General features: G+C 39.2%; 1 protein-coding gene across 1 annotated transcript in view; it reads left to right on the forward strand.

Annotated features, from left to right (window-relative positions):
- MAST4 (microtubule associated serine/threonine kinase family member 4) overlaps positions 1-12,460 on the forward strand; it is a 576,259-nt gene that overhangs the window by 188,957 nt on the left and 374,842 nt on the right. The window contains exon 3 of the mRNA XM_025387801.1: positions 286-410. Coding sequence (XP_025243586.1) covers positions 286-410 — 125 coding nt within the window. The remainder of the gene's footprint in view (positions 1-285; positions 411-12,460) is intronic.

Genomic DNA, 12,460 nt, shown 5'->3' on the forward strand with positions numbered 1-12,460 from the left:
CCTTGGTATAGGCAGATGGAAAAAAAACACCTCATCCTACCTTGATGAGGCTACACTCATGCAGGAGATGATGTTGGAGGTCAGGGCCAGACCCTGCCACTGGATCTCCTGACTGAATTAGAACACGTTTTCCCAGGTTGCTATTAATAAATGTTATTACTGGGTATGGCAGAAGTAATACAGAACAAGGTTGGCCAGGAATAGACACCCAACCCTCACCCCCATTGCAATAAGACTACTGCCGTCTGCCTGTCACTTACATTTTCTTCTCTTTAACTCCAACAGGGAGATACCTCCTTCCAAACCCGGTGGCGGGACAGGCCTGGCCGGCCTCTGCGGAGACGTCCAACCTCGTGCGCATGCGCAGCCAGGCCCTGGGCCAGTCGGCGCCCTCGCTCACCGCCAGCCTGGTGAGTGTCCGCGGGCGCCGGTGGAGGCTGCTCTAGCTCACCACCTCCCTGGGGACAATTTAAGTTAATTGAGTTTAACTATATTTAAACGTACCCACATGTGACGTTAAGCACAGATTTGGCAATGTGAAATTCCTTGCTTTCAATGTGCTAATTTCTACGCCTGTACCCGGTTTGGAGGATTTCTCTCAATTTTGGCCTCATCTCTACCCTTCTCCTAAAAGAAATGAAAGTATTTATAGGCTTTTTTGTAGCTTTTTATTTGGAAATAATATAAAACTTATGGAAAAGTTGCAAGAATAAGAAAAATTCTTAGAATACCAGTTTATCCTTTATCTAGATTTGACTAATTAACGCCTTGCCCAATTAGCTTCTTAATTTCCTTTCTCTTTGTGTATATGTGTATGTATGTGTGTATATGTACATACACACATGATTTTTGAGCTATTTGAGAGTGCATCATCTATATATCATAGACCTTTCTTATCACGGTTATCAACTGGAGTAAATTTATGACTGATACAATCCAGTTATCTACTCTGTCACCTGTATTTCAGTTTTATCAATTGGCTCATTAATGTCCTTTATAGCATTTTCCTTCTTCCAGTGTAGGATCCAGTCTAGGGTCATGTGTTGCATGAAATTGTCCCTCTCTTTAGTCCCCAAACATCTGGGATGTTTCCATAGCCTTTGACTTTTATGACATTTGACATTTTTGAAGAATTGTTTAATGGCTTATTTTTAAGGGAATATTTCTCGTATTTGTTTGCTCTCTCCTCATGGTGAGATTCAGGGTTTTACATTCCAGGCAAGAATACGACACTGGTGATGTCATGTCCTCTTAAGGAATGAGCTCTGGAGGCCCATCACATCCATCTGCCCCTCTCCGTGATGTTAATTGTGATCATCCAGTCAAAGTGTTGCCTGATTTCTCTCTGTAGTTACCACTTTCTCTCTCCCAATCTATGAGCAACATGGGAGGTACTTTTAAGCAATGCAGATACGCTTTTCATCAAAATTTCCCCAAGAATCCATAGGTGATTCTTGCCTGGATCACTCTTTTCTGTGTTTGAAAATGGTGATTTTTCCAACTTCAGCACTCTCCATAAATACATGTGTATTTGTTAGCAGCATGGACTCACACATTTCTATTTTTTCCCCAGTGTAGACCTTTATATTTAACATGCTTATTAGATTTTTTTTTTTTTTTGTGCTGGTGGCCCTTTCCTAGTTTTGGCCTTTGACTCAACTTAGAAGTCTGTACAAGTTACTTTTGCATGGCTGGTAGGGTTGTATGATATGGAAATAGATTTTTAAACATTTTTTATTGATGAAGATGTAAATGATATATAAATCAACGTATTGTGTCTTCTAATTTTATGCATTGGTAATAAATTATGTTGGATATTTGGAAATAATGCAGTAATGGATAGAGATTTTGTTCAGGTCTAGCCTCTAGTCCTGCTTTTGCCATTAGATAGCTGTATAAACTTGGACAAGTCCGTCTCTCAAATTCTTTCACCTCATTTGTACCTGTAAGGTGAAAAGAGGCATTAAACAGTCTATAAAGTCCCTTTCTTCTCTAGAATTCCCTGATTCTTCTTTCAGAATAATTTTGAATGTGTGAAATAATTATTTTTAAAGAAATTTCTTTCAGGATAGTTTATGACTTCAAAATTGACTAAACCAAAATTCATCTTTTTTCTCTCATGAAAATACTGGGACTTTTAATTCATTTTTATTTTCATTTTTAGGGACAAATCTTGCTTTTTTGCCCAGGCTGGAATACAGTGGCGCCATCATAGCTCACTGCCACCTCAAACTCCTGGGCCAAGGGATCCTCCTGCCTCAGCCTCCTGATTAGCTGAGACTACAGGCGTGTGCTACTGTGCCTGACTGGGGCTTATTTTTAAAAGATACAATTAACGTGATGGTAGACAGCATTTTCCTCCATCCTACCCCCAAGTCCAAAGGGACTTTTTCTCCTTAGGGAATTTTATTAAAAGCTTATTTTACTCTGATTATTTACTTTTTAAGGAAAGAGGAAAATACTTCACAATTCATGATTTTTTTTTTTGACAGAAGTGCTTTCTTAGCCACTGCAACTTTATTCTTCACACCTAAATAGTAGTCCTGTATGTTTATTGTCAAGTCAATCATTGTGATTCAAACAACACTGTCACATTCTGACAGTGATAATATGTCTTCTTAAGTAATATATCTTCTTTTTGTTTGTTTGTTTGTTTTTTGAGACGGAGTTCTCTCTTGGTGCCCAGGCTGGAGTGCAGTGGCGCAATCTTGGCTCACGTTCAGGCAGTTCTCCTGCCTCAGCCCCCGAGTAGCTGGGATTACAGAAGTGCACCACCATGCCTGACTAATTTTTGCATTTTTAGTAGAGACGGCGTTTTGCCATGTTGGCCAGGCTGGTCATGAACTCCTGATCTCAGGTGATACCCCTGCCATGGCTTCCCAAGGTGCTGGGATTACAGGCATTAGCCACCATGTCCAGCCATTCTTAAGTAATATATCTCTTTACTAATACTAATGGTCACATACCAAGAAACAGAAACTGACTTATTCATTGATGAAATGCATGTCACGTGACCTAAGATATTTGGGAAGAGGATGCAATAAGAACTATCAGTAGAAAACATGAGAAGAGTACCTCTCAAAATCTATCAGATGATATTGTTATCAAGGAATCACTTAAATTATTAGCTTGTTTACCTGCAGGTTTTTGTGTTTATAGTGTTTGCTTAATATAACACTGGGGAAAATGCTGAAATACCATGTAGAAAAAACTTATAATAGTACCTGGCATATAACAAGTCACAAATGTTAGCAATATTATCATTTCTGTTGTTGTTATTATATTGTAGGTAAGCTTGGGCACAGAAGCCAGAATGTGATTAGTCATTTACTACTAGATAGTGAAGATGTAAAATTTAACCCTTATTTTTCCCTTCAGAGAGTTCATTAGTTCCTAATTGTAGTCTATGGAAAACTACTTGCCCCTCACCTTCTGTTGTATTAAGAGCAGCAGCCAGAGAAGAGCTGCCAGACGGACGACCATCTTGATTTCCTTATTACTCTGCTGCCATGTGCCCAGATTTCGATGCCCTATCACTTATGTTGACATGTCACTCGAGTACATGTTAGTGACCTTTTCTGCTTTTGGTACCCCTTGTCAAACCACACAGTTAAAGGGGCATTCAAGTTGATCTGTTTTGTTTCTGCCTCATTTAGATTGGATTATATCAAAATTATCTCTGCCAATTACAGCTAATAGATCTGAGCGAGAATTGTGCTGAAGAGGTGGGCATGTACACCTTGTAGAATTTTGTTCTTTGTGTTTATGCCAAATATCTCTCTGCTAGACTGCAAGCCCCTTCAGGGCAGAATTCTTGTCTGATTTTTACTTTTTACTTTTCACTGCTCTCAGCACAAGGCCTTGCACATAGAAAGTGTTCAATAAATAATGTTGAAGGAACAAATAATTATTTATGGAAAAGCGACATTTTTTTTTAGTTGCAAAGTGAGCATGATGGTGTGATTCTTCATGCTGTAATGGGTGGCCTAATAAGATCATCCATCTAAAATCTCTATGGCTTTGCTATTCAGTGTGCATCTTACAATTGTGATTGGCCTTAAAGCCCATGTTACAGGCTAAATCCCATTTAGTGTCACATCAGCCGCTCAAAAAAATATGGTGACAAAATTCGTGAAGAGATTATTAGTGTCTGCATTCAAGGAAATTTCATTAATCTGCTTTTAAGCAATCAGGTAGTCACATTTGTTTATATATTTTGTTGATTCATTGACTAAATTGAAGTGATATGTGTGTTCAAGTATGGTGGGGACTGGAAAAACAAGGAACCAAACTGGCTTATGTCCAGATGATAGCATTTCACTCGATATAACAGTTCCATGCCCAGTTGCAACAACATACATTTCAGAAAAGTATAGGCCCTCAACGTGAGAGGTATTAATATGTTAGTAAGATATAAATGAAGGCCCTGAGGTTTGGTAGGTATGAATTTTAGTAAATGCATGACCTTTAGTGATTTAAATGCCATAGGCAAGCTTGAAGGTATTGCTAACTACCTTCTCAAGGAAGAGATTAATTCCTAGCCTGAAGTATCTAGTTTTCCTTGGCAATGCTAAATGTAGTTGTGTTCCCTTTCCCAGACACATTGGGCATTTCAGATAAATGGCATGTTGCCAATTCATCCTAAGTAGCCTGGTAGCTGGCAGAATACATGCTCAGCCAGTGTCCGCCTGCTGGGACACCAGCCGGGAGTGCTGATGAAGTGTCAGATGTATACTTCATATACATTAATCTGAAGAGGGGAAAACTCATTTTCCCATTTGCTTCCTCCATCTTTCTGTCCCTCCCCACACACATGGGTAGTTTATCACAGAAGTCATAGTCGTCAAAAGCTGGGGGATTTATACAGATGCTGCTTTCTGGCAAGAAAGATGGAAATTTAAGGAGGCAAAAGCAGGACCAGTGGCAACTTATTTCTTTGTAGGAAAATAAGGTTGTAAGCCTTGATGCTGGAAGTTTAAAATGGCTTCTGTGGCCATCACCAGAAATATTCACTCCATTTGTACTTGGAAGTATTAGATAGATGGCAGAAGTACCATGAACATTAGTTTCCAGTATTTTTCTCCAGTTTTCTGTTTGGTTGGAATCCTATGCCTCATCTTTTTTGTGTGAAGGTTTCATTCACATTCTTCCCATTGAGGTCTTCCTTGGCCATCCTGTTTCAAACTGTTCTCTATATTGCTTGCCACGTATTTCATTTCCTTCATTCATTTTTCTCCATAGCTTATCACTGTCACAGTATACCATATCGTTTGCTTATTTTATTATATATCTCTTACTACCCTAATGTAAATTTCGTGAAGGCAGAGATAGTTCTGTTTTCCCAGCTGTCTCCTCAGTGCCTAGAATAGTGCCTGGCACATAGTAGGGTGCTCAGTGAACTTGTTGAATGCATAAACATATGTTTCTTTTCTGTACATTTTCAGTGCTCTAGAACAGACTCTTGTGTATTTATGGTTTTGTTTTTAATCTGTGATCAGTTTCTTGCTTACATTATGTAGCCTTTCCAAGAAGCTGTTCTTCAAGCCAGAGAGAAATTAGTTATGGAAACCTTATTCAGGAATTAAGCTGTAATCATTTAGTTAGAAAATGAGAATGAAAGGGAAAAGCAGAGTGGTTGAGAGCATGGGCTGCCTGAGCTCAACTCCAGCTTCTACCATTTATTAGCCTCAGTTAGGGCTAACTGTGTGGACTTCAGCTTCTTCCTTTGTGAAGTGGGACTAATGGTTGTAATAACCTCATAAGGTTATTGTGACAATTAAATGAATTAACTCTTGTGCGGTACTTTGCATCGTGCCTGTAACTCAAGAAATGCTGTCATCGATGTTCTTGGGGTTGGTAGAAAAAGTGTTTCTTGGAGGTTGTGAGGTAGCTTTAGGTGGGATGGTATTATCCAGAAGGGAAGAAAACAAGCACTTTTCCCTTAGATCATTTGAATTGAGGTAGGAATTTAACCTTTTTGTCCTTACTTGCATGATGTGGGAGTAGCTTGTTTCTTTTTTTCTTATCTTTACTCAAAATGTGCCAACCAAACTGAAAAATATCTTTCTAGAATCCTTAACATTTTTGAAGGGACAAGGTGCTTTCAAATGCTATATTTTAACTTTTAAATATTAGGTTAAGTGGCATAATTTTGTTTCTTCAGTGGCTGTCTTTTGACATCGTATACATTTATTTTAATGGAGAAATTATATTTCATGATGTTCTATAAATATTAAAACCAAACTATTTAAACTGTAATATATTCAGAGAGCCTTGATGAATATTCATCTTTTCCATTTGTAAAAAAAAATAAAAATGCATTATAAGAAGTCAGGGAAAATTTACTAAATGTATGCAAAAGTGTATTTTTCCTTTTTAATTCATTCAGAATGTAGAGACATAATGTCAGCATTTATTTAGGGTGCAGACTTTATTTGCAGTCGTTTAATATTATATCAATACTTCATTAGCCTTATAGCTCAAAAACAAAAACCTGATCTGAAGTCCAATTAGTTAACTCTGAGAGAGTATCTGTTAAATATTGATGTAGGAACAATTTGAATGCCCTTGAATAAATTGCTTAACCAAAGCTGTAGAATTCATCTATGAATTAACATTTCTCTATTGCTGTTATGACTCAATTTAAAGGCTGCATAATATTCCAATATATGGATTTATCATAATTTACTAAACTGTTCCCTTTAGGTTATTTCCAAGTTTTTCCTACTGCAAATAATGGTGATGAGTAGATGTAAAATAAGTCCTTATTCACCTCTAATGATTTCTTCAGGTAGATTCTTGGGGTGGGATTACTGGGGCAAAGAATATAAGCATTGTTGACATTCTCCATAGTCCTTGCTAAGCTGTTTTCTAGGAATGCCGTACAAATTTATACTTTTAGATTGGTAAAGTGCATCTCACTATACCCTGGTCAGCAGTCAATACTGTTATCTTTAAAACTTTGTTGGTTTGGTTATAAAATTATTCTTTTAAATTTATGCTTTAGCGAAATCGATATGGTTATTGGACCTGTTGAACTCTTGTGCTAAAGCCAGTAGATAAAGCGAATGTGAAATTAGGGTTATCTGTGCTGCCTCCTGTAACATCTTTCTTTTATTCCCTAAATCAGCTTACCAAACCAACTGTTGGTAACCTGTATTGCTCTTGGGATACAGGAACTGCTGAGTGTGATTACAGTGTGTGTAGCTGAAGGCATTATTCCACAGCTCAGAATTTTTTTCATCTGGAAAGTAGTAATCTCAATTGTGAAATAGTGCCTTCAGCTGTGGACATTATAATCAGAGTCTCTGGAGTGCTTGTATTCCAGGAGTAATACATCTCATAGTTATTACCCTCTGAGCTAGGTTCTGTTTATAGTGAAGGGATGAATTTTCATAACTCAGTGCTGAAATAGCGGTGGGGAGCCCTGAGCAGATTATTATAGGACAGGCCTAATCCATGAAGATCCATCTCATTATAGGCTCACCTGGGCCCATCCACCAAGTAGCTGCTTTAACATGAGTCCGTAAATCAAAGATCAGCTTACAATGAAGTCTAAAATCCTCTCTGTAATCCAACTGCTGTCTCTGTGAAAAGATACTGTAAATGTGTGTTCTTATTGTAAACACGGCTGGGTGCCCAATGGGTAATGAGCAGGCATGTGAAGGGCATTGCGATTCGGTCTATGAAATATGTAGTGAAGACCTACATATTTGGGGGAGAAGTTTGTTTTTCCTAAAATGAAATCCCACTCAGAGCAGTCACTTAAAATGTCCACATGTCTTAGTTTTTTTCTTCTTTTCATTTTGCAGAGGTTAAAAAATGTTCATTACCTTCTTTAGGTATTGTCCTTCCTAGAAAGGATTAGGCACCAGCTGGAGCAGCTCTCTGCGTGGGTCTCTGCGTGGGTTTGCCTGGACAGACCAGTCAAGTGTGACTTCTTGTTATCAAAGGCCCATTTGACAGCCAGTGAGGCGAACGGTGCCCATATACATTATGTGGGTTTTAAAGAATAGAAACACATGCCCTCTTTTAATTATTTACCATCACAGAGGGGAGCAAAACAAATTTGGAACAGCAGTACTACACATATATGTACAGAGACTTCTATGTGTTGGAGATTATTTATTACCTGTTTACCCAACTGGTATGCCCACTTAGGTCAGCTTGTCCACCAAGCATAAAGAGATGATCCATAGGGTGGTAAATGCCTGCACCTAGCTGTCCTATTCCTTACTGTATCTGTAGCACCAAGGGCAGTGCCTGGTCTGTACTTAGTACTTAGAAAATAGTTGTTTATGAAAGGAGCACTGAAGAGATGTTAATTCTGTTTCTGTCATTTTTGGAGGTTCCTGGTGCCCAGACTAGCTGAATGGTCAGGCTGTTCAGGGTTTTACTGGTTTCCATGTTTGAAGAAACAATTAAAATAATGTGGCAAAGCAGTGACGGCCACTGTTATGGAAATGCTCACTGGTGTGGACAGGTTCCCCTCTGGTGGACTGCTGAGGTGGCACAGCTTGTCCTTTCTGGCATCCTATTTCCTCCCATGGCAAAATACCAGCATTGACCTGTTTGCTGTCTTATTCTCAAAAGAAACCAAGAAACCCATAATAATTAGCTGTGCCGGGCGCCGTGGCTCACGCCTGTAATCCGAGCACTTTGGGAGGCCGAGGCGGGCGGATCACAAGGTCAGGAGATCAAGACCACGGAGAAACCCTGTCTCTACTAAAAATACAAAAAAAAATAAAAATAAAAATAAATAGCGGGGCGCGGTGGCGGGCGCCTGTAGTCCCAACTACTCAGGAGGCTGAGGCAGGAGAATGGCTTGAACCCGGGAGGCGGAGCTTGCAGTGAGCCGAGATCGCGCCACTGCACTCCAGCCTGGGCGACAGAGCGAGACTCCGTCTCAAAAAATAATAATAATAATAATAATAATTAGCTGTTTTTTGGGGGAAAGGTATTGGGATGTAGCATTTCCTGTCTTGGGAAAAAATGGAAAATTATCCTTTTACTTCAGAGGCTTCTTAGGAAATTCCTGGTTATTGTGACTCTGGGAAAACATGCCTCAATATGTTTCCTACTTTGCTTTTTCTAGATATAGTTTTGTGGTTAGTGTAATGAGTAGTAGTGGTAATTATACTTATTCCTGGTTCATTGGCACCTGAAGCTTCAATCTACTCTGGGATTCTGAATCAGTGTATTCCCCAGGATGCTTATTGATCATTTAATTGGCTATTAATGGATTCCCTCTTATCTGACTAGTATGAAAAGCTGCATGACACGTGGTCTTGCTTTTAAGGAGCCTATAAACTAGTTGGAAGAAGACTTCTGGGAAATCCGAGATCAAGGTAGAAGATAACAACATGCTGGAGAGTTCAGCCATGAGAATTCACAGAAGCAGAAGAATGACTTGACCTGCAGGTGTCTGGGAAAACTTTGCAACTTGAACTGAGTGTTAAACATTGAGTAGGTTTTGGTTAGGCAAGCTTCAAGGCCAAGTGGAAATTGTATACAGTGTGATGGGGAGGGGGAGTGGTAGGTAAAGGTAGACAGTGCAGTGGACAATAATGTTTCTTCCTAATGTGATATTTCTAGGATAGTTGAGAAGGCAGAGGAACCACCTGAAAACTCAGAGGCTCATGGATATCAGTGATGAAATGAGTTCCGACTTAATCTGCACCCTAGAATACCACCACCACCACTCATGGTCGTGCCATATAAGGTCGATGGTGAGCCTTCACTTCATTTTCCTAAATTAAGTGAGTGTCTTCAATTTAGGAATTCTCCAAAGTGGAAAGCATGGTATTTTCTGGTACTTTAGCCAAAAGGAAGTAAGTCTGTGCATTTGTTAGATTCAGTGGCTACATATTCATCATGGCCTACTGAATTGTGAGATCTTTGTGATCTGACACTGGTAATTTGTTTTTAAGTGTAATGTGGAGCAGTGTGGTAATGTCCAACTTAGCTACTTGGGATCTACTAAATCTTTTATTGTTCAGGGTACATCAGCTTCCATTAAAAAAAAAGTCTTCAACAATGAGTGCTAAGTAGTGGCAAGCATTTTTACAAATAATATGTAGAGGCATAAAGCCCTTGCTCAAGTTTTGATAATTCTGACCCCATACCTAGGACTGGTTGTCATTCCAAGCCCTAGTGCTGCCTCAGGTTTGTTTCCTCAGATCCCAGACTTCTGTTCCTTCTGTCTGTCATTTACTTACTTGTCTCTGTATCTTTCTTTCCAAGATGATCCACCAACAAAACTTGAATTCTTCTCTGGATGGTGTATATTCTAGATAGTCTATGAATTGAAGGTACATTACTGTTTTCACAGTAGAATTCTGTATTTACTGAGTAATAATTGTGTTCTAGTATGTCATGGATGAATATGTAACCCCAAGAAAACAGGGGCATACATTTGTCTTTCTTTTCACAAGAATTAATGCCTTTTCTAGTACTCTTAAGTAGGAAGTATCTCTTCATTGCCTGTAACCAACTTGTTTTTCTTTAATTAGAGATGCCTTCTGCTTTGTTTATAAGGGTGCTTCATTAGGTTTGTATGGGTATTTCTTTCCTTGTTTGTCTGTATAAGTGTAAGTTGGCATTTTTTCCCCCTTTGGTTCCTAAATACAGTGATGAAGTTTAGCTTTATAAATATGTTGAACAAGTGATACTTTGTACCCCCTTTTTATAAAGCTGTGATTTAAAAGTCATTAATGAAACTTTAAAAAAACTCTGAGTGTTGTTCCTGTTTTCTGGATACATTCATCTCCTTGACAGATTCACACGATGGAGGGTTGAGGTTTCTCATCTTTAAGGGCTTCTGGAGTTTGTCAGAATAATGGGGGGTAGTGAACCACCTGCCATTCATTCCTCCGACCTCGGACTCCTCTTCCCAACCTCTTGCTTATTCCAGAAAGAAAACTCTTCTCTACACAACTCTCTTCTCTGCCTAGACAATACCTGTTTGTACTTTAGCGTATGCACTGCCTCTTCCTTGCCCTCTTTACCCACCCTCACCCCAACCCAGGGTACATGACCCTCCTTGGAATAGTGCATATCGGAACCAAAGCAATTATTATATAAATAGGTAGGACTGGAAGCATCTCTTCCTGCCTTCTCCCCCTTTTCTCATCGTCCCCAGAATGGCCTGAATGCCTAAAGAGCCCAAGAAAATGAGCTGCAGCTGTTGAAGATGCGAATCTAGGGTATTTCCTTGGGTGGGCTCTTTTAAATGACACCAGATGAAATATCATGGACTTATATTTGGTTGTGCCCATAGCACCCCTGTGTTTTAATTGAGCTTTGAGAGCTCCGCTTTTGAATATGAACCCTGTTATCGGAGAATTTCGTGGATGGAACAGATAGACCTTGGCTCACCCCTTTCCCATTGTCCAGAGAGATCATGCTTTGCTGTGGCTCTAACCTCAACTGTGATCAGTTGTGTAAGTACTTGATTTAGAATTTAATTGTTATAGGCAGTTTAGAGTAATGTTTAAGAGCATGGGCTCCAGTGCCTGGCTGCCTGGGTTGGAGTCTTGACCTTACTACTTACTGGATATGTGACCTTGACCAGAGAATATAACCTTCCTGTGCATCTGGAAAATGGGAATATTAATAGTACCTATCTCATGTCATTGTTACTGGAGTCAAGTGAGATCATACAACTGAGGATATCCACTTGGAACACATAAGAACACAAAAAATATTAACTATTATTGTCATCTCAGACAAGAGGAGCTGATGTATTATTAGATTATGGAATTTAAGTTTCATTAAATGTACATCCAAAGTTTATGATTTATAGAACTGATTAAGCTAGCCTTGTGACGATAAGCTTTTCTATGATTCTTTTCAGATAACTGCAGATCTGCCATGTTTTCTGCGGGATGACTTGTCAGGCATGAGGCTTGTTTGAAATTAGAAGTTATGGGGGAAGGATAATATAACATTTTTGACATGAGTAGACTTTAAGAGATGATGCCTTTAAAAGAAGGCATTCTTTCAGTTACATTTTGGTAGATGGGATAAATAAAATGGGTGCAGATACATCATGGAATATTACGCAGCCGTAGCAATGAACAAGATCATGTCCTTTGCAGGAATATGGATGGAGCTGGAGACCATTATCCTCAGCAAATTATTGCAGGAACAGAAAACCAAATACCGCATGTTCTAACGTATAAGTGGGAGCTAAATGATGAGAACACGTGGGCACAAAGTGGGGAACACCAGACACTGGGGCCTGTTTGAGGGTGGAGGGTGGGAGAAGGAAGAGGATCAGGAAAAAGAACTAATGGGTGTACTAGGCTTAATACCTGGATGATGAAATAATCTGTACAACAAACCCCCATGACACAGGTTTACCTATGTAACCTGCGTTTGTACCCCTGAACTTAAAAGTTAAAAAACACTAAATAAATAAATTTTTAAAAAAGGCAACTAGAAAAAAGAAACCCAACTC

Source organism: Theropithecus gelada, chromosome 6 (genome assembly GCF_003255815.1).
Source record: "Theropithecus gelada isolate Dixy chromosome 6, Tgel_1.0, whole genome shotgun sequence".
NCBI classification, from domain to species: Eukaryota; Metazoa; Chordata; class Mammalia; order Primates; family Cercopithecidae; genus Theropithecus; species Theropithecus gelada.